Below are 24,632 nucleotides of genomic sequence, written 5' to 3' on the forward strand. Positions count from 1 at the left end.
CAATCGGTTATTACTATGAATGCGACGTGACCAGAATTGTGCATGGACATAATCTTTGTTGTACTTGCACAAATATCACTCGGTCAACTAAATTTGCGACAGGAAAAGCCGTATTTTAGGCAAAACTTCACATACAATATAGATATCTATTAATTAATTAACCTGAAAAAGAAAACCTTTTCATTTAATTATTCGGCGACGACACGTGCACGTGTAACTCGTTTATAAAAAAACCAACTTGAATATGTTTAATTGACAGGTTATTTTTTTATTTGTTCATTGAAATTGGAATAACATGGGGAAAGCACCTAATACAAGACCTTGGTTTGATTGCTAATGAGACAACTATCTGAGATACCTCTAAGTCCAAACTGAACACACTTGTCCAGCCATTTTGTGTTGAGGAGGGCTTTTGAAGAATGTTATATTCTTGTCAAACAGCATGCTGATCTCCGCATCTGTTAGTTGCTAAACCCTTTTGGGGTTGTTGCTGTTGCCTTATTGTTTAATAAGATTTTGCTTAAAGGCCTTCAGTGTTTCTTTGGTAAGGCGGAAACTCTCATCATTTTCATCTTCCATGATAGAGTTACCATTTGTGACACCTAAATTTTCTCTCGACAATACTTAATGCCGGCGTCACACATTGGCGTATAGACGGGCGTGCACCAGACGTACATAGAAAATTGACTTAGTCGGTATACGTTAGTTGTACGCCAGAGGAAGACTAAGGAATTGTTAAACGCGCGTTGCATAAGTTTAAAGTTCGTCGAAATGCAAAGGTATACGCTTGGTGAACGCTATAACTCCAGGAAATATTTATGCAGTATAAAAAATTTCATCCAGCGCAAGTGTTTGTCTAGCGTATACCCATACGCTACACGAACGTAATGCATACGCTACAGCGCGTTGAAAACGCTAGAGATAATTTTGAGACACGTTAATGGCACTTCAAGATCGTTTTACTTTAATTGATACGTATGCGGGTGTGTTTATAACAAACTCCCCATTATAAAGCATACCAGACAAACACGGATTATAGTCCGAAATACAACTTGGGCGGGACTCAAATACGTTCAATAGACTTTTTTCCTACGTAGCGTTCATTTAATCTACGTTAGTAAAACGTCAGGCATACGCCACAATACGTTACTTGAACCCTCGATAAACGCTTAGGTACGTTTATCGTACGACCAATACACGATTAAAGCTCGTTATGAACACGACACAGATATGATTGACAGGTTGAATGCATCTTAAATTATAAGTTTATTTGTAGTGTACATCATATTTACCACGTCAGGCATACGTCGGATCTATGCGCTGATATGTGACGCCGGTATAAAATGAACTCACGGATAGGATTGAAAATGTCAAAATTTCTAAAAACAACAAAATAATTGATTTAAGAACTCTATTTTTATATTTTATTATTATTTTTTTTTAAATATTGACAGTTTATTGACAGCTTAATGATTGTTAACACAATTGCCATGGAAGTGACGTGACATTGTTTATGAAATTAAGTAGTTTCGGTAAACTATAAGTACGCGTGGGTAATAAGTCATTGACGTTAAGCTTTTTCTGTACAGTTAAATAGCTGATTGTAGTATAAAATAGAACTCCTTATAGGTATATAATAAAAAAAAAATCATTATAACTTAAGAGCTTTCTTTAAAAGATTTCTAAATTAATCATTTGAAATCAACATTTTGACCAAATTGAGTGGCGAAAAATGTAACATTTCTACGCTACTAACAAATTGTACTATTAATTAATATCTTTGTAAATCATAATACTCTCATTGCCATTGTGAGCTTGATTCATTTTAAGCTGATAAATGATCGTAAACGACAAATGCGTCATGCCTGAAGTCCTCCAAAAATGCTGTTAGACATTTGTACACGATCGCAGCATTGTTTGCCGAAGACACTAAAGAACCGGCGACTGGATAAAACAAGTCAGCTATATTTTCATTCGCAGCAATGTTGTCATCTGAAGACAATACCTTTATTTGTGTATGTATAATGTCCGATAATACTACACCAGGTTCTAAAAGTTCTTTGCACAACAGTGTATTAATATCCACGTCCGATATTTTGTGTGATCCGTCACCTTTATCAGAAAATCTAAATACCTTAATATAATGTTTTAATTCATCTGCAAGAATGTGCGTGTTTAACGGAAAGCAAATACTTGGAATCTGTAAGGCTGTCGTTGATGTCGCTGCTGTCGCGAGATATACAATTCGTTTTTTGAGATATTGAAATTTTTCTTCAATAACTAATTTTGACAATGGATATAAGGCATTCACAACTGCTTCAGATTTAGGTAGTGGTAAATTTTTAATCATATGGTTAATCAATTCATTAATTTCACCAATGCTTATATGTAAGCAGGACAGGACGCACACATTGGGATGAGAATCGTTTTCACATTCATTATCTTTGAATATTTGTGAACATATAATTTTTCGAAGCCTAATCGAATCTATTTCCTCGTCTCTTTTAACTAATATTTCTAAATCTGTGTCGAACCCTAACCAGTCCAGACCTGTCCCTAAAATGGTCTCTTGGTCCTGATGTCGTGATTCATACTTTGTTCTGATTACAGAAACAGATTTCTCCTTTTTAGTCAAGTCGCGGAAAATCGATATGTCGTCTGTGTGAATATCGTCGTTTAGGAAAAAATAGAAGTCGTCGTAAGGATCAATTTGAATTTCTTTTGAACCAGATATATCTGTTCCGATAAATACGATTCTTTCATTATCTGGATGGTAATATGGAATAGTGGTTTTATTTTCCTTAGAAAAACCTGAGTTATTCATCTTTAAGCGACGAATTTGATTAATAAATTCATTTTTTCCTGAATTAGGTTCACCTATAACTCCTATCATAATTGTTTCATCCTTCCATCTATCTAACATGTCGAAAATGTTCTTGTTTAAACCTACCTGTCCTTCGTTTTCAAATCTCACTTTCAATGCTTTGATGATTCTTACTGGTAATGGTAGGATAAGATCATATACAAACACTGCATCTTGATGTAAGTTTTCTAGTATCTCATTGAGAAATTTGTAGACTAAGGTCGCGGTAGTTCCAGCCGAAATAAGAGAACCGACAATAGGGAGAAAAATATCAGAAACAGAAAGTGCTGTAAATAGGACTAAATATTTGTTTACAAACATTGCTGAAACTATCTTGCGAGTCCTTTTCTCAGAGTTAAGTCCAAATAATTCTTTGCATTTCAGCTGCTTCTGGTCACGATAACTTACTTTCCTTATTTGTTTGTGTGTTAGTCCGAACACTTCTATGTAGTGTTTTATTTCGTTAACAAGTATGCTGATATTTGCGTAAACATCAATTCCAGGAATAGGCGAAGCTGAAATTAATGCCGTTCCTAGTGATGCTGTATTAACTCGACTTTTAAGCGATTTAAATTTTTCTTCGATCATCTCTTGTGATAATGTATGCAAGGTATACACAACTGCTTCAGATTTAATAGAGGACAAGTTTTCTTTGATGTGCTGGAATAGTTTATCTATTTCTCCAACACCCTTTTTTTGACCCGAGATAAAAAAGATTTTGCAATGTGCTTTCAGATGTATATGTGTGTTAAGCGATTTAAATGTTTTCGTCCTGAGATTAACATAGACGGTTTTTTCGTCAATTCCGTTCTTTAATCCTTTTTTGACGTCTTTGTCTACTTTTGATCGAACTAGACAAAAAGGTTTTTTCATCTTAATCAACTGTTTTGCGAGCCATAAATCGTCCTCCTGTAAAACGGTGTCAAAGAAAACAAAAAAATAATCGTACTTGTGAAGTTCCATTTCTTTAATGTAGGTGTCTTTCGGAAATTCTAGCGTACCTACACCTGGTAGATCCCAAAACACAATTTGGTTGTTGTCCGGGTGGAAGTAAGGTGTTGGCGACTGCGTTGTATCACCACATCCGACTTCCGCGAATCCTTTCTCGCCTTCCTTGACATCTCTTACAAGATTAACAAAGCTTGATTTTCCGGTAGCTGTACGGCCAATGATTCCAAATTTAACTGGTTCTTTTTTCCACTTGTCTATATTATCCTCAATATATGCTACTACCCCAGAATGACCTTCCCTTTTTGCTATGTCTCGCATTTTGGCGACATCACTTTTCTCTTCTAATACCTGTGGCTGTAGAGCTCCCGTCGTTTCTAAAATAAGATTCAATTAAGATTTAAGATAGGTTTGATAAGCATTTGTTTTTTAAAAATAGCATTAAACATTATATATGTCGCTAAATCGCAATAAAACCTAAAAATTCAAAATAAACAACTCAAAGTTTTCATTTTGAATATTGTGAGGATAGATCAAATAGTATATACGTTTATAAGGGTTGGCATATAGAAATATCAAAATTGAGTATGGACATGGGGACTATTTCAAAGAGACAACAACCCGACCAAAGAGCAGATAACATCTGAAAGCACTACTTGGTCTTTAACGCAGCAAGATATCTGCACCCGTAGGTGGGCCGCTGTTGGCCCCTAAATAAAAATGTGTACTAGATCAGTGAAAACTGACGTCATACTTAACCCCAAAACATATACACCGACTAAAATTTAAAAAAAAACAAACAAAAAAGATAAACAAAGGCCAGAGGCTCCTGACTGGGGACAGGAGCATAAATGCAGTGGGTTAAAACATGTATTTTTTTGAGATCTCAAATATTCCCATATTCTTCTGACCAATGGAGAATAATGAAACACACAGCTAAACGCACAATGAAACTCAGTTTAAAGGTCCGATGTCAAAATAGGTAACAAAAGAAACTACGCAAAATGACAATGATGAATATTCAACAAAGGACTACTTGCAGTTACTGATATGCCAGCTCTAAACCTCAATTAAACTACTTGAAAGAGTATGTCTGCGTCATACGAAAACCTCTCACAATCCTTCCGTTTGGGGTTTAGTATCATACCATCATAAAATATACGGGAAGAACCTAACCCGTATTAAGCCAACAACTCGAGTTAGAAAATTATTTTTATTTTTGATGCAAAGACCCTATAAGTGAGTCAATATTAATAACACAATATGCCAACATTAATGACCTGACACCAGTATTGTAACTATATCCCCTCTGGATATGTCTGTTTAACAGTCTGGTTACCTTACATATTTGTAATCATATTACATTCCTCTAGTTTGAATTAGACAAATCATCTTGAATGTACGAATTCGTATTGCAGAGTGTTTCCATTCAAATGTACCCTCATTTCAATGTTGGTTTTTTTTAGGCAGTTAGTCATCGAGCAGCTTGTTTCAGCTTGTTCCAACAGCAACTTACAGTACGAAAACGAATGTGGTAAGTACCAAATATTCCAATGAAAATTAAAAACGGAAAGCACCAATTGCAACAAAAGTGAACATTTAACTGTATTTCATTATTAGCATACCGCTCATTTGTATGAGAGTCTAACACAATTTCATTTTTCGTTAATATTTTGAGTTAAAGCTGGAAGAAGTTTTTATAATTTGATATTGTTTGTCCCACTAGTAGTACACTACACTGTAAAAATCTTTTTGAGAAAGAGCAGGTGCGATTGTTTTTAATTTGAATTTATTGAAGAAATGCACTACAAACTAACTGTGTCTCGTGCCCGCTAACATCTTTTGAGACTTGAAACACGAGGAATAAAAAGGAAGTGTAAAATCAAGGTTGACAGCTTCAGACGTGATAAAACTTAACCGATTTTAACTGGACCAAATCACTACTTAACATAAAGATTCAGCATCCAAATTTCTTATACATATAATTTCACCCCTTACTGAATATTGCATGCATTACATATCAAGTACTAAACTGGGAAAGTGTATCAAATAATATATGCAAGTTATACACTGTTCACACTAGGCACTATATTCGTAGACAACGAAAACCAAAGGACGATAACTATGTCCTTGGACCAGTGTCTTTTTATGTTTCGCCAAACGAAAAATAGAAGAGTACCCCACTTATGTTTAATCCAAAGATAGCGAATGACAATCTTAAAGTGCTTACAGGTTTTTTCTTTGTTGAGACCGTAGGCGATATAAAGAAAATAATGTTTATTATTTTTTCTGTGCGTTTAATTAATGTTTGTTCCGTAGGCTATTATAACACATAACTGCTTTGATAATGGTAACTTATCATAACCTAGGACACCTAGTTCATAGAAATATCACGACAGAAATTTGTCAGAGATCATTTTGAAATATAACAATATGATTGACCGGACTGATACTATGTAATATAAAACACTTTAGTAAAAAAAAACCAGATGTTTCGGGTAAGTACCCCAGGCATGTATGGATCATCAATAAGAAAGTCAAGAGAGAAGAATCATATTAAAAGGTCAATCAAGAGAACATTTAAAAATTAAAAGTGGAATATGTATTAATATTCCGTCTTTCCGTCTTCTATCATTTTTAAACATCGCTGTGGTCGATTAAAAAATTATAGAAGACGTAAATTCCTGTTTAAGAAATATCAATACATACTGTTATATAAACAGCAAGTGTACATGTGGTATATCCTATATACAATAACAAAATATATTATATGAAATAACAACTTATAATGAATGAATGTTATAATATGTGTCTTTATGATAATCTCGGATCTCGGTTATTCGATCAAACATATTATCTTTAAATGCCTACTTGCAAATACGATTATATCTATACCATTAAACGAGAAGACATCATTTTGTGTGTCGCTTTTCTTCCTTCCGCAATGGGTACCATGCATAATCTCATTTGCCATCCATTCTTATAATTATTCAGTTTGGGTTATTTTGGAGAAAAACGTAAAAAAGGCGTCCGAATATTTTTTCCGTCATCGGACAGACTTTTAGTCATCGACTTCCTTTCTTTCAACAGGTATGAATCGCCGTTCTAGATCGGCGCACTCCTATATAGAAGGATGGCTAATGCGCTATAGGCAAGTATACACCCGCATCCACTGAAAACTTATAATACATGTATAAACACACAAATGGACGGTCCACTAATCCATCAATTCATGCCTATATATGTATATGCAAGATTTCGGGTTTTTTTTACTTTAAATCATAATTTACATAACTATTTGAGGACAGGGCAATTATTTTCGTGTTATGTTTATACTTCCTATCATATATATATATATACTTTCTATAAGATATAGCAGTGAATGCCGTGGACAAGCAACTTGGAATTAATAGTTAGTATCAAATACATTTTATTTATAATATACATATGTTCATGAAACGCAAAAATGGAATTTAATAGAAAACAAAACAATAACTGACTTTTGAAAAAGAGGAGGGGCATAACATAATTGACCGGCCTTCAAGAACTTATGACTTTTCAATGGCCGATCCAGAATTTTTCATAAATGGGGCCCACTGACTGCCTAAGAGCGGGCCCCGCACTAGTCATGCTTCAATGATTCCGTATAAAATTAACCATTTTCTATTCAGACAAATGGTGGGGCGGGCCCCCTAAAAAACCCTCTGCAGTTTTGTTACCTTTTCTGAAATTTTCTAGAAAATATTTTACAAAAATTCACCCTTCAACACTTTACATACCAAGCTCTAAATGCCCGCGATTTCGCGGGTGTGTTCTAGTACAAGTTGCACCCTGTCAATATTTGTTCTGTAACAATTCCTTGATCGAGTGAATGTGATTTATATTTTTGACAACATAATAAGTTTTCAATAGAAACATCTGATCCATTCATTTTAAATTATCTATTTATTATTTTAGCGCAAAAGAATAGTTAAAAATATTATGTATTCAAAACGACACAACACATATTTTTGAACTGTTTAGAAGATTGGTGAGAAATTCCCCTCATACAACTGATGTAGACTTATTGTATCATAACATAGTAACTATACTTTGTCAGCCTGAAAAGCTACAACATATTCACTGCAAAAAATCATTTGGCAATTGTAACATGGCACGTATGGAGGTGTTTCTTGGAATATGTCTTGACACAACATGATCATACATCATAGCAGAATCGTGTGTGAAATTATCCAAACAGTTAGTTAAAAAGTTGTATGCAATTGTTCCACTTAATGCACTTGTAACAACAGCACCTACAATCGGACCAAAGATTTCAAATTTGTTTTTTGTTGCAGCTACAACAATCAGAGCTGCCAACTTTGGTGATTGTTGCAACATATATCTTAAAATTTTCCAATTTGTCTTTTCAAGTTCACTGCATTTTATTTGACTGTCTGCGAGGTGTATGAGAGATGTCTTTTCTTTCCAGCAAAGTCCGAGTTCGTTGATGAAATGATATATCTCCATCGCAAGAATAGCAATGTTTACCCCAACTTCAAAACCGGAAAAGCGTGTTGCTGAAATAGATGCAACTACAGTTGTCACGATTAGAATTTGTTTTTTCAGTAAGATATATTTTTTGTCATTGATCGCTTTGTACAATGCATTCAATGAATACAGTACTGTTTCAAATTTTTTCGCTTTAAGGTTAGAAATGATATGATTTTTTAATTTTGCCATGTCTCCAATATCATCGTTGAAGCTAGAAATAAAACAAACACCAACGTTGGCCTTTAAGACGTCGATTTTGTCTATTGTTGAAAATGTTTTTTTTCTAAGCTTTATTATTTTACTACTGGCATCTTCACTGCAATCCATTTTTATGTCAAGATCAACTTTTGATCTTACAAGAACGAACGGTTTATTCATTTTCACCAACTGCTGTGCAAACCATAAATCGTCCTCATGTAAAACGGTGTCAAACACGATGAAGAAATAATCGTACTTCCATAGCTGATTTTTCAAAACATACTCGCATTTTGTCCAGTTTTCAGACCCAATACCCGGCAGTTCAAAGAATAAAAGCTGGTTTTCGATCGGAAGACAATACTTTCGTGGAGCTGTAATATTCTCACACGAATCTTCACTGTGGAATCTTTTACTATCATCTTTCACATTTAAGATTGCATTAATAAAACTTGATTTACCTGTATTGGGTCTTCCTGCGATTCCTAAGTTGATAGGTTCTTCTTTGCAACTTCTTCTTCTGATATCTAAGTGTCTTGCAAGTCCAGTCGGACCCCCTTTTTGTATACTTTCTCGTAGTTCTGAGTGTTCTGCATTTTTTAAACCTTGGTCTGGTTCGGCATTTCCGGAAAAATAACTTGTAAACCAGTTTCCCATCTTTTAAAAATTCTGAAAATAAAATAATGTTTGCTGAGACCTTTTTTGTTAGCTGATATTTGACAAAACCGAACAATTCGAAAAGCATTTGAAACCCTTTTTGTACACATAACCCTGTAACAAGTGTAAACAAATAAAAAAAAAAACACGTCAGGAACTTTATAAATAGTATACCGAACCCGAAAAAGATTAAAAGCGTGAATATTTTCTTCAAAACAAGTTCTTGATACTTATAGACGGACACATTTAATGTCAGTTTCTCGAGGTTTTAATTAAGATTGAAATGTATTGTTATTCCTAAAAAAATAAACAAGTTGATTACTTTTGTCAGAATTTAATGTATGTATGTATTGATTTATAAATAAGCCACTATGTTTTTCCTCAACATATTAGTCGACTATTTAACTTTTTTTCGAAACATTTTAGGAACAATTTAAAAGACATTCCTGAATTTTAGCATGGTTATGTTCCGGGCCATACGAGTATTTGGACCATACGCGTATAGTCATGATCGTTTGTTTTTATACTGATATGGTCCGACCGTACGCGTATGGTCTGGGTTATTGACACCATGAATGTCCAAAAGGTATAAGATAAATAAATAGTTTCTATTTTTTTAATTAGATATTTCATTTGATTCCTATGTTCATCATTTATTTGTCCAAACAGAACACAATATGCAAATATTTTACCAATTAATTGAAAGAACAGCTTAACAAAACGGCAATTGACTAATTCACAGGTCACTGAATTTCGTTCTTTTCTTTTAAACATTTATTTTGGTGTTTAAATTTGTGTTAATTAAAACATAATTTCTTATTTTGGTGATTGATGTTTGTAAATTTGTTCATGTTATCCTGTTAAATGAGTTAGATAGTATGAATTTAAACAAAAACACACACAATCAATTAAACAAGTATAAATACGAAGAAATTTTGTTTCTGACATCTAAATTTAAACAATTCAAAACATTAACAAATCCATTCCCTAAACATTTGTTGAATTGAGTATTTGGTAGCCATTGCAATATGACAGGTATACCGAAATGTAGACAATATGTTAAAGATAAAATGATTCAGACAGTAATTTGTGCCATTTTTTTTCAGTGAATGAACTGTATGCTATACAAAAAAAGTCCTACAATTATTCGATACAAACCTATTTGATATATGTACTCGTATAGTGGAGCCCGTTTATAACCTAACAAATATGATACTCATATGGTCCAATCATACGCGTATGGTACGATATCTTATATGGTCCGGAACAGTTTCAAATATGTACACAAACTATACAGGTATAGTTTCAAAATTTATAACAAAATCTGCCTCATAAAAGATATTTAAAATCTAACACAATATAAAAACTTTTAGGAATAATTTGCTCTCAATGTTCTCCAATATTGTTCTTAATTTGGCTTTTTATATTTTTGATTAGAGCGTCACTGATGAATCTTTTGTAAACGAAACACGCGTCTGGTGCACATCCAAATTTAAATCCTGGTATCTATGACGAGTTTGTATCCAAACTGTGCCCAAATAAGCATAAAGTTATATGTGTGTGTTGTAGACAAAGGATAAGTGAATACATTAAAAAAAGTCGTTGACCTAAATGTATTTGACCAAAATCCGTGACAAAGTTTTCACTATAACCTGTCCCTAAATAACGGTTAGTCTAATTAAAAGCATAATACTATGACATTTAGAACAAGGGGTTTTGCCCTAAACACAATATTGCACAATATACACATTTCCATAGACTATCACATATTCACAACTTGAATTGTCTTTTTATTTGTCTATATATGGTTAGTTTTTGCTAAAAATGTGTAATTCAGAGTTGCTTGTTAAAATGTCGTTTACCTAGTATCGTTTTATGTAAGTTTAATCAAATGTATAACAGCGGTAATAATTTGTGACAGAAGTTAAACAAATCTTTAGTTTATGAATTTGAAACGCAAATTGTAATCTTGTAAACCAATAAAAAAAAAATTCAAAAGGACATCTGCTCTAGAATGAAAAATGTAGTGGCCACATGTTTAATTATCATGCTGTGCATGTTTTGAAATCGTTTTGGAACTTCACAATAGTCCTTAGCTTTGTTACTATAGCCAAACGCATTTTCAAAACCTCTATATAAACTGATCGTAGATAATCTGATTGAAATTTGGTATTTGCACAAGACGCGCATTTTGTCTTCAAAAGACTCATACGTGACTTTGAATAAAACAAAGTCAGAAAGGCCAAATAAAGTACGAATTTGAAGAGCATTGAGAACCAGAAATTCTTTGAATACATTAAATAAAATAATTCTTGTTTTCAATTTATTTTTAACTGACATGAAAACTTTGAAAAGTAATTTTTACTTATTAGAATAAATGTTCATTTTGCGCATTTCCGTCAAACACTTTCACATATCGTCCTGAAGATGCTTTAAATGTTTGCCACTGGACGATGCATTTAACGCAAACAATAAAAAATACTCATTACTGTTTTGAAAGAAATCAAAGAAGAAAATGTGAATAAAATGTCGATTGTTTTTCATCATCATCATGTTTGTTTTGTTCTCTCTTCGGTAAATCCTGTGCCTATAAAATTGCTTTAGTTTTATTTCACAAAAAGCCATAGGACAAATGTATTTTTCATATGTAAAAATTGACTGCTGATATAATACAATAATACTAGATTGTGATGTATTGAGGTTTAAATATAAAGAACAAACTTTGTTTTTTTATTTTGAATAAATAATAATATCTTTTCTTGAATTGTCTATATGGAAATATTTGTAAAAACTTTTTACACACACTCACTTTATTTGAGACACGTAATATTATCCAAAATAGCTTGTTCCATTTATTATTCCCAAAAATATTGATTAAAATTAACTATACTCATTAGTAATATAAAGAGACGAATCTTACCTCCTATGTACTAAATCATGAACATCTCTTCAAAAACGTTATTTCTGTTAGTCGCTCTCAACTGCTAAATCTATACGAATATTGGAATCTTTGCAGTGGTAAAGCTCTTAAATACTAAATACACAGTGCATATTTGTCCCGCCTACTCATTTATCTAAACGTTAGGCGGACCAATTACGCATTCCTATCTAAAAACTAGATTGAGGCAGTATTCTTACATTTTTCAAAGGTATAAATGTAATATATTAAACTTAAAGTAAAATAAAAATTATGATATACAAATCATAGTACAACTTGCTTTGCACAGACCCGAACATTTAAAGGGTATTTTGTACAAATTTAAAACGAAAATTGACATCAATTTTTTTTTCTTACAAACATTGATTAAGGCGAACTATTACGATTAGGTTGTGCTATCAGCAGTGTGTATGTTCAATTTCGTCGAAACAAGCTAAAATATCATGAACTGAAAGTCAATAACTTAACCTCACTTGAATCCGTATCTAATTTGAGCTTAACGACGATTGGTTGTTTCATGTGCAGAGCTTATGGTCAATATAAATCGAAGCAAAAATGTATCGTAATACTAAAATTATATCAAAGCTGGGGCTTATAAAAACTTTATCACTAAAACAAGCACACATAGAACAACAAAAATATGCATTACACATCGTGTCGAAAAGTCATATCAGCCCTAAAGTTCGATTTGAGAGTACTAGCTTGTAAAAATCTAAAATAAATTAATAACAAAACACCATGCATCAGAGACTAAAATTAAGCAAAACACATTCCAAGGAATAAGTATTTCAATGCCATGGACACTTAATTGACACGATTATGCAAATGTCAAAATAAAAAATAATAAAAATGTATAATGTAATATATATAGATTAAACAAATTCTATGTATGTAAGTTTTAGTTTATCGTATAGGCTTAAGCGGGGATACCAATCTCGATGTGATGATCAACGATAATCTATAATTATATCGGGTTATATTACCGTCGGCAGTCTTCTGAGGTAATCTTGATGAAAATGGGTAGCATATATTAAGTAAAGTTTTTGATTTTTGTGGTTACTCCTATAAATGAATTATTATATACTAATTAAAATAGAATTATTATTATATCTTGTAAAATAAAACATGTTAATTTACCAATGCGTGTACACCACTGGTTTTATGTTTTATCGTCATTCTACTACACTGTCCTAAATTAATTTTATCTATTCATTGTTATTCTGTCATTAATCGATTGAGAGAAAACAAATCCGTGTTACAGACTAAGATAAGAATCACCAGTGACGCTCATATCAAAATAGAAAGAAAGCCAAACCAGTATAAATTTGAAGGAGCATGGAAGACCTATAATTTCAAAAAGGGGTGCTGAACACGGCTAATATACAAAAAGAAGACATGGTATTATTGTCCTTGACACAACTCTCAACAAGAAACCAAATGACAAAGAAATTAACAACTTAGGGTCACCATACTGCCATCAACAATGAGCAAAGCCCATATCGCATAGTCAGTTATAAAAGGTCCCGAAATGACACTTTTAAGCAATTAAACGAGAAGGTAATATATACCTGGTATGAGAAAATCCAACAAAATATAAATAGAAAAAGAATAAAAAGTAAAAAAACAAGAAAAAAAAAAAAAAAAACACGAACAAATACCAGTTTCTACAGCATAACATGATAAACAAAAGACTGGTCTTCAAAACTTGACTCTTTTTATAAAAAAAATTTTCCTGTGTTTTATATAGTGTTTTATTTTTTAATTCTTCTTTATAATCACATGGCGTCGTCTGTGATTTTCCAATGTGAATTCCCCTTGGGTATCTTCCGTCACTCTTTCCTGTTAAATGTCTTTTCATGTTGTCAACGTTGTTAATTAAAATATGTTTTGAATATTGAATAAAGTAGGTTTCCTTTACTGACAAGAAAATACTTCCGTATTGTTGTAAAGTTCTCGTTCTATTTACTTAATCTTCGTTTAAAGTTTATTACAATTTGCTTATGGATGATTTCTTTTCATTTAAACTTAAAATGGAGGGGCAAAAGTGCGATTGAAGAAAAAATGTTAACAATACGTTATAGATTTAATTCGTTCAAAACGATCTTCTGAACCAACCTTCATTAAGAACGCCCAAGTCCGAATATTGTAAGCTTATGATGTGAAAATGTAAAACAGTTAAGGAGTTCATAGTCGTAATTTGTTCAATTTAAGAATGGTAATTATTTATACACAAACCGATACAATTCATATAGTTTTTTTAATACTCTAAGATGTAAGACATCGAAAAATTAGATATTTTCAATACGGTACGTGCATTTCAATAAGCGGCCAAGGCCATTAAATTTTTAAAGGTTCATCTTGGTGACCAGGATTTATATAGGTCTTTATTACAATTTTATGAGTTTGTGCATGTTCAGGTATCAAGAAAAAAGTGATAAAACGCAGATTGAAAGTTATTTACATTCATATCGACATCGGATCATTCGTTATTTTTAATGTGTTAAGTGCAATTTGATACTCGATCAAGGTCATTGAATTCATTGAATGTTCTTCAAAATAGAGTTATCAAAAAAATGTCATGGCCACATTGTTTGACGTGATAAAAGTTTATAAGGATATTATTCAAATATTTCCTTTTGAACAGGCCTTCGTTTGATATTTTATTTACCAAAAAGTAAAAAATAACCTTTTCTGACATCTTTATCATAATAAAAAAAATATATGCAAAAGGTAATGCATACTTAACAATGCTTAACGATAGATATAATTCCAAATTAACTAATAAATGATTCATGATTATCAATATTAACAAAGGAAAAGGTCCAATATGGGGCAATGTAAGCCTAACATTCAAAGTACGTCTGATGAACGAGTTTTGACATTTGTTTAAACCCTAAAGATTCAATTGGTTATTGTAAAAGATTTGGAATGACTTTGTCATTAACAACACTCGAATCCAAGTTTAAAAAATAAAACCCATCAAATAGGCCATTTAACAACATTGTCGGACGTTTTTTGTTTAAAATTAAGTTGGCTGCATTCGTCCTCAACATAAACAGGTATATAAGTAATGTACTATGATTGAATATAACATATTTTTGAATATAAAGACTGAACACAAGTTCGGCCACATTCATTTTAGACAACAACTGTCTAAAAGTTAACGCAAATGTTTCAAATTACTATTGTAAACTATTCAAACGGGATAAACAACGGTCTAATCTATACAAAAACGAGAAACGAGAAACACTAATAAACCACATAAACAGACGACAACCACTGAAGGCCCCCAACAAAATTACTAGTGTAAAACCATTCAAACGGGAACACGAACGGTCTAATCTTTATAAAAACGAGAAACACTTATGAACCATACATTTGTACCAATAACGACAACTACTGAATAACCGATTTCCGACTTAGGACAATATTTTTATTGTTACACATCGCCAAGACGTGTCCGATAATTTTAGAATGTGTCCAGTTAAAACGCCAGAATATTTCAAAACTCATATACCCCAAATAATACTCTGTGAAGTAAAACACGTTTACCGCAATTCAATATTAATGGTGTGGGATACGATAGAACCCGTATTGTTCGGTTGGATTATAAAATAAAAAGTCGAAGCAGCTTCCAAAAAAAGATCTGGATAAAAGGTTTAGTAATTCGTAGCGACAAATGTCCAAGATATGCTACACTGTGCACACTTACTTCTGCTTGCAGACACAAACACCTGGTTAAAAAAATTGCACAATAAAAAGTTATTTTCATTTGAAAATGTTTTATGATTTTTTTTTTATCAATATGATTATTATAATGAAGTTCAGACAGAGGTACGTCACACTTAAGAAAACTGATACATTTTGTATTGTAATTTTTTTCAAGCTGCTTCACTGTCTGTCATTAATAAGCATTAGTTTTTTCAACATCGGTTATTTATAACAAGCATAATTGCAGGATAAGTTTACTACACATTATTAACTAGTTAACTACATGTATTGATTGTATAATGTCAAGTGGAAAGTTTGGTAGAGTTTAAATCATCATTTATTAGTAAGTAAATACTATAGTTCTAATATTATCCGGTGATGCCTAAATGTCTTTTTACAAAATGTATGACTATGAGGGTATTGCACGACCAGCTACCCCATGAGGGGGTTTCTGTGCTTTTAAAAAAAACAATTAAACGTTGATAAACAGAACACATATTGGCGCCCGAGCAATTTGAATGTTTATAAGATCATTGACGTCCCATCGACACGTTTTTGGGGAGCCTTACACGTTTCTGAGTGCTACATGTGTACATTAAATTATCAATTAAATTGAATTTCCACTTCAATCTATTACACATTAATGTAATTTTGTATAAGGTAATGAGTATATATTTAAATGTCTTTTTGTCGTTGTTTCACGATTACTTTTATAAGACCTTTTCAACAACTCTCGACACCGACTAATGACACCTACAGTTACAGGTAAAATGGAAGGGTCGTCTCCAAATACAGAAACGGTTGGCTAATCACTACGAAATCGATTTGGCGGTTTATATAGCTTCATAAGATATATCAAACAAAACAAATAGATATAATTCTCTGTTATGTTTTATTCTTCTTTATATATTAACACAATATTTCACGTTGAATTGATTAAAAAACATACTGAAATAATTCCGCATCCTTATCATCTTTCTCTCCAATTTAAGATTATTCCGCATACCAATAACGAACAAAATTGTATATCTTAATGTTTTTTGGTGAAAATTTATGAGAACTTTTGAAAAAAAATTACTGAACTATCTTCCGTCCGTTACACACTCTTGTAAACACGGTTGACTTGGTGTTCTCCAACCGATCTCAACTTAACCCGATTTACTTATTCAATTTCGGGAGGGGTAAACACATGTTGTTTTGAAAGTCGAAGGAAAATATCACATCGTGACTTTTATCAACGTGTGATCCAGACTACGCCGTTTCATTGTTAGATCTGATGTTTTTCTTGGATGAATTGGGAAGGGGGGATGAAATTGACTTCTCTTTGCGATGTCAAATCATTTAAGCATTACATACAGGTCTGTGTATGAAAAGAGGGACGAAAGATACCAAAGGGACAGGCAAACTCATAAATCTAAAACAAACTGACAACGCCATGGCTAAAAATGAAAAAGACAAACAGAAAAAACAATAGTACACATGACACAACATAGAAAACTAAAGAATAAACAACACGAACCCCACCAAAAACCAGGGGTGATCTCAGGTGCTCCGGAAGGGTAAGCAGATCCTGCTCCACATGTGGCACCCGTCGTGTTGCTTATGTGATTATAAATCCGGTAAATAGTCTAATTCGGTAGGTCACATTCATGAAAGGGAAGGGGATTGCAGTTACGACGTAAGGAACATATCCGATATCATTTGTGAAACGGTTATTCCATAACGGTCAACCAACTCGTGATGGCGTCCGTAAAATTTACGATGGGATGATTTTAACTTCACCATTTGGAACTCTTGGTTTAATAGCTTCCTTGTGAGCAGTAACCCTCTATCAAGAAAATCATGATAGGAAATGCAAGCACGTTAATATCGTATCAATTGGGAGATATATACCCCGTATGCAGGTGCTGCTGGAATGTTGATACTTAGAAATGGAAAGTTCACAATTGGAAAGCTGAAATCATCTCTTTTGTCGTAAAGTTTTGTTTTCAACCGACCCTCATTGTTAATTTCTAGATGTAAGTCAAGATATGAAGCCGACTTAACTGTATCTGTAGTATCCTTTATCTCCAATTCGATGAAATTTATATTTCAACACGTTATTTGATGTACAGCTTGTTGTCATTGAACATTCTTTTTTAGACAGTGCTAATTAAGCAGGGATTTAGACTTCAATGACTTAGGTTATCCCTCGCCTAGTTATATGGTCGTCCTCAGGAACTAATTGACCGAAACATTTGGACGTGTTCCGAAAAGCAACATACGTTGTCTTTTATTGTAGTGTCATTCTCTACTGTCCAGTTCTCGGAAATGACCTCTGGTTTTCTTACAAGATGCGGGAATTGCTTAGCAGTGAAGTTTAAGTAGGTCCGTGTTGATCAAATATCGTTGGTTTTATATGGTTTTATATGTTACACTGTCATTGCTTTATTTTATTTTGTTGTCAACGGGTCAACAATTGTTCATCTATTTCTCATTTGCTTGACTTATCTTTGGTTTTTTAATCTTTTTCTACGTTTTCGTACTAAGGATCCTCTTTTTTCATATATGACCATACATAAGGCAGATTTTGGATACAATTAGACTAGTTAAACCTCGTCGCATGTTTTGTGCGTCTGAACATCTTATTTTGATAAAACTTCCAAAGGGGGAGATTTGACATTTTATCATTGTTTACACTTTGTTTGAAGCAGTTCGATAAGTACTCTTCGACGTTACAAGGATTTAAATGTTGTACGCCAGACGCTGACAGTTTTCCACACAAAAGACTATTGAGTAACGCTCGAATCCAAAAAGGCTCTAATTCATTGAATATCATTTATCTCTTGAATTTTGCCTAAAATTCTGGTCCGCTCTTTGCAGGTTTCTGAAGATGAGGATTATAGTTATATAAGAGCAACACTTAAAATTCATTTATAAATCTTAAAATCTCTATGCAGGATAGACACCCAAATTTAAAGATTTTCTACATATTTGCATAATCATAAACCTATCTTGGTTAATTGAAATAATTCTTTTTATTTTATCAGCTTCAATGATTTTTCAAGAAAATTAAATCATAAATCCATGAAATTCTTAAGATTTATTGTAAAATAACTGGTTTCTGCCTCTGTAGGCAATTTGAATATTTCATAACTGGTTCGAAAATAATTTTTTTTTAATTAAGATTGTTTGTCAAAATCCGATATTTTACCAAAACATATTTTAAAAGTTTCAGTTGCAAAGGTTAGAAAAAACAGGCGAAAGATACCAGGATAGAGGGACATTCAAAACTAAAAAATCGAGAACAAAACTGAAAACACAATGGGTAAAAATGAGAAATAAACACAGACAGACACAAAACAATAGTACAGTACTTGCAACCTTATGCCTTGTTGTGTTAGCGATCAATCAGCGTTCATCGATTAGTCACCGAGCAGTCAAGTTAGCGCCAAACTTACGTCACCAATCAGTCAGACTTTTGATAAACGTACTTGAATGATCGGCCGCATCGGACGGATAGTACCGATCACCCTTTCTGATGGATTGAGCTATTCTACGTCACATAATAAACTAATACAAATTATGGAATCTTAGTTTCAATTCATTAAATCAAAATTCATTAAAATACGAAACGTTCATATAAAACTGATCAACATTTTGTTTTATCAAAATATTCTATAAAGTTTAATGAATTTAAATGAAAAAAATATACAAATTAAACGTAAATTTGAATATTATCTTCAAAGAATGGTAACTGTCTTGTTCGATAAAAACAAAAGTTTATTCATATTTATCCTTTAAATATTCATACTTTTTAGGCGAAATGCGCGTCTGGCGTGATTGTAAAATTTTGATCCTGGTATCTTTGATGAGTTTATTTGATACAAAAGTACTTTTTTAAAACAATGGCGGACACTATTTTAGTATATGATGCAATGAGGTCGAAGTATTTAAATTGAAGCGAAAAATTTATATCAATGTTTCCTAGCCTTATTTGACAAATTTGAACCAAGCTAGCTGCTAAAAGCGAATTATTATTTCAATATTTTACTCTCATTATGGATTAAACAGAAAAATAATCTTTCTTTAGATTTTTTTTATACAATACCTCGTAGCTTGTGCCCCCTTAACTGTTATTACTTAACTTGGAACGTAAAAGTGTGCCACTCTTCTTTCTGACTTGTTCCTTTATTATTACGAGGCTGACTTCATACAGGAATTTCATAAGAAGAAATATAAGAAGACAACAAATACAACAGATACAGTAAAGTGTGCCTCATATCTAGACTTACATCTAGATACTGACAATAAGGGCCTGTTGAAAACAAAACTTTACGACACAAGAGAACCCTTGGTAAATTTTACGGACGCCATCCCGAGTTGGTTGATCGTTATGGAATAACCGTTTCACAGATAATATCGGCTGTTCCGTATATTGAAACTACAATCCACTTCCTTTTTACCACGAATGTGACCCATCAAATTATACTAGTAGCTACCGTTTTTTTTGATAATATGAGAAACACGACGGGTGACACATGTGGAATAGGATCTGCTTACCCTGCCGGAGCACTTGAAATCATCCCAGTTATTGATTGGGTTGGTGTTGCTTAGTCTTTAGTTTTCTATGTTGGGCCTTGTTTACTATTATTTTCTGTTTGCCTTTTTATTTTTTATCCATGACATTGTCAGTTCATTTTCGATCGATGATTTTGACTGTCCCTCTGGTATCTTTATCCCCTCTTTTGACGATATTTGATGCAATAACGGAAAAAAAGACACTTCGGCGCCCGCGTAAACATGTGTGAGTGTGGACATACGTTACCTTTAACAAATGTACGATGAATATTAATAATACTGTTGATAAAGACACAAAAACAAAAAAGTCAACGGTGTAGAGAAATTCGCCAGTAAACCAATTAAGAACTTACATGGTCGTTTTGAAAAGACATAATAGTACATAAAAGCATTAAACAATGATATCTGACAATCGGTTATTACTATGAATGCGACGTGACCAGAATTGTGCATGGTCATAAACTTTGTTGTACTTGCACAAATATCACTTGGTCAACTAAATTTGCGACAGGAAAAGATGTATTTTAGGCAAAACTTCACATACAATATAGATATCTATTAATTAATTAACCTGAAAAAGAAAACCTTCTCATTTAATTATTCGGCGACGACACGTGCACGTGTAACTCGTTTATAAAAAAAACCAACTTGAATATGTTTAATTGACAGGTTATTTTTTTATTTGTTCATTGAAATTGGAATAACATGGGGAAAGCACCTAATACAAGACCTTGGTTTGATTGCTAATGAGACAACTATCTGAGATACCTCTAAGTCCAAACTGAACACACTTGTCCAGCCATTTTGTGTTGAGGAGGGCTTTTGAAGAATGTTATATTCTTGTCAAACAGCATGCTGATCTCCGCATCTGTTAGTTGCTAAACCCCTTTGGGGTTGTTGCTGTTGCCTTATTGTTTAATAAGATTTTGCTTAAAGGCCTTCAGTGTTTCTTTGGTAAGGCGGAAACTCTCATCATTTTCATCTTCCATGATAGAGTTACCATATTTGTGGCACCTAAATTTTCTCTCGACAATACTTAATGCCGGCGTCACACATTGGCGTATAGACAGGAGTGCACCAGACGTACATAGAAAATTGACTTAGTCGGTATACGTTAGTTGTACGCCAGAGGAAGACTAAGGAATTGTTAAACGCGCGTTGCATAAGTTTAAAGTTCGTCGAAATGCAAAGATATACGCTTGGTGAACGCTATAACTCCAGGAAATATTTATGCAGTATAAAAAATTTCATCCAGCGCAAGTGTTTGTCTAGCGTATACCCATACGCTACACGAACGTAATGCATACGCTACAGCGCGTTGAAAACGCTAGAGATAATTTTAAGACACGTTAATGGCACTTCAAGATCGTTTTACTTTAATTGATACGTATGCGGGTGTGTTTACAACAAACTCCCCATTATAAAGCATACCAGACAAACACGGATTATAGTCCGAAATACAACTTGGGCGGGACTCAAATACGTTCAATAGACTTTTTTCCTACGTAGCGTTCATTTAATCTACGTTAGTAAAACGTCAGGCATACGCCACAATACGTTACTTGAACGCTCGATAAACGCTTAGGTACGTTTATCGTACGACCAATACACGATTAAAGCTCGTTATGAACACGACACAGATATGATTGACATGTTGAATGCATCTTAAATTATAAGTTTATTGTAGTGTACATCATATTTACCACGTCAGGCATACGTCGGATCTATACGCTGATATGTGACGCCGGTATAAAATGAACTCACGGATAGGATTGAAAATGTCAAAAGTTCTAAAAACAACAAAATAATTGATTTAAGAACTCTATTTTTATATTTTATTATTATTTTTTTTTAAATATTGACAGTTTATTGACAGCTTAATGATTGTTAACACAATTGCCATGGAAGTGACGTGACATTGTTTATGAAATTAAGTAGTTTCGGTAAACTATAAGTACGCATGGGTAATAAGTCATTGACGTATAAAGGCCAACTTTATACGTTAAGCTTTTTCTGTACAGTTAAATAGCTGATTGTAGTATAAAATAGAACTCCTTATAGGTATATAATAAAAAAAAATAATCATTATAACTTAAGAGCTTTCTTTAAAAGATTTCTAAATTAATCATTTGAAATCAACATTTTGACCAAATTGAGTGGCGAAAAATGTAACATTTCTACGCTACTAACAAATTGTACTATTAATTAATATCTTTGTAAATCATAATACTCTCATTGCCATTGTGAGCTTGATTCATTTTAAGCTGATAAATGATCGTAAACAACAAATGCGTCATGCCTGAAGTCATCCAAAAATGCTGTTAGACATTTGTACACGATCGCAGCATTGTTTGCCGAAGACACTAAAGAACCGGCGACTGGATAAAACAAGTCAGCTATATTTTCATTCGCAGCAATGTTGTCATCTGAAGACAATACCTTTATTTGTGTATGTATAATGTCCGATAATACTACACCAGGTTCTAAAAGTTCTTTGCACAACAGTGTATTAATATCCACGTCCGATATTTTGTGTGATCCGTCACCTTTATCAGAAAATCTAAATACCTTAATATAATGTTTTAATTCATCTGCAAGAATGTGCGTGTTTAACGGAAAGCAAATACTTGGAATCTGTAAGGCTGTCGTTGATGTCGCTGCTGTCGCGAGATATACAATTCGTTTTTTGAGATATTGAAATTTTTCTTCAATTACTAATTTTGACAATGGATATAAGGCATTCACAACTGCTTCAGATTTAGGTAGTGGTAAAGTTTTAATCATATGGTTAATCAATTCATTAATTTCACCAATGCTTATATGTAAGCAGGACAGGACGCACACATTGGGATGAGAATCGTTTTCACATTCATTATCTTTGAATATTTGTGAACATATAATTTTTCGAAGCCTAATCGAATCTATTTCCTCGTCTCTTTTAACTATTATTTCTAAATCTGTGTCGAACCCTAACCAGTCCAGACCTGTCCCTAAAATGGTCTCTTGGTCCTGCTGTCGTGATTCATACTTTGTTCTGATTACAGAAACAGATTTCTCCTTTTTAGTCAAGTCGCGGAAAATCGATATGTCGTCTGTGTGAATATCGTCGTTTAGGAAAAAGTAGAAGTCGTCGTAAGGATCAATTTGAATTTCTTTTGAACCAGATATATCTGTTCCGATAAATACGATTCTTTCATTATCTGGATGGTAATATGGAATAGTGGTTTTATTTTCCTTAGAAAAACCTGAGTTATTCATCTTTAAGCGACGAATTTGATTAATAAATTCATTTTTTCCTGAATTAGGTTCACCTATAACTCCTATCATAATTGTTTCATCCTTCCATCTATCTAACATGTCGAAAATGTTCTTGTTTAAACCTACCTGTCCTTCGTTTTCAAATCTCACTTCCAATGCTTTGATGATTCTTACTGGTAATGGTAGGATAAGATCATATACAAACACTGCATCTTGATGTAAGTTTTCTAGTATCTCATTGAGAAATTTGTAGACTAAGGTCGCGGTAGTTGCAGCCGAAATAAGAGAACCGACAATAGGAAGAAAAATATCAGAAACAGAAAGTGCTGTAAATAGGACTAAATATTTGTTTACAAACATTGCTGAAACTATCTTGCGAGTCCTTTTCTAAGAGTTAAGTCCAAATAATTCTTTGCATTTCAGCTGCTTCTGATCACGATAACTTACTTTCCTTATTTGTTTGTGTGTTAGTCCGAACACTTCTATGTAGTGTTTTATTTCGTTAACAAGTATGCTGATATTTGCGTAAATATCAATTCCAGGAATAGGCGAAGCTGAAATTAATGCCGTTCCTAGTGATGCTGTATTAACTCGACTTTTAAGCGATTTAAATTTTTCTTCGATCATCTCTTGTGATAATGTATGCAAGGTATACACAACTGCTTCAGATTTAATAGAGGACAAGTTTTCTTTGATGTGCTGGAATAGTTTATCTATTTCTCCAACACCCTTTTTTTGACCCGAGATAAAAAAGATTTTGCAATGTGCTTTCAGATGTATATGGGTGTTAAGCGATTTAAATGTTTTCGTGCTGAGATTAACAAAGACGGTTTTTTCGTCAATTCCGTTCTTTAGTCCTTTTTTGACGTCTTTGTCTACTTTTGATCGAACTAGACAAAAAGGTTTTTTCATCTTAATCAACTGTTTTGCGAGCCATAAATCGTCCTCCTGTAAAACGGTGTCAAAGAA

General features: G+C 33.0%; 1 protein-coding gene across 2 annotated transcripts; it reads right to left on the reverse strand.

Moving 5' to 3' along the window:
* Positions 1-1,723: 1,723 nt before the first annotated feature.
* LOC143052611 (interferon-gamma-inducible GTPase 10-like) lies at positions 1,724-12,247 on the reverse strand. 2 transcript variants are annotated; one of them, XM_076225679.1, is made up of 3 exons: positions 12,117-12,247; positions 9,001-9,208; positions 1,724-4,188 (listed from the first exon to the last, which is right to left on the reverse strand). In XM_076225679.1, the coding sequence occupies exons 2-3, from the start codon at positions 9,194-9,196 to the stop codon at positions 1,826-1,828; spliced, it is 2,559 nt and encodes an 852-aa protein (XP_076081794.1). In that variant the 5' UTR covers positions 9,197-9,208; positions 12,117-12,247; the 3' UTR covers positions 1,724-1,825. The 2 variants fall into 2 exon arrangements, with proteins under 2 accessions (XP_076081794.1, XP_076081795.1); XM_076225680.1 differs by lacking the exon at positions 1,724-4,188 and having other exon boundaries at positions 7,729-9,208; positions 12,117-12,246.
* Between the last annotated feature and the right edge of the window lie 12,385 nt (positions 12,248-24,632).

The sequence above is a fragment of the Mytilus galloprovincialis genome, chromosome 11 (assembly GCF_965363235.1).
Source record: "Mytilus galloprovincialis chromosome 11, xbMytGall1.hap1.1, whole genome shotgun sequence".
Lineage (NCBI taxonomy): Eukaryota > Metazoa > Mollusca > Bivalvia > Mytilida > Mytilidae > Mytilus > Mytilus galloprovincialis.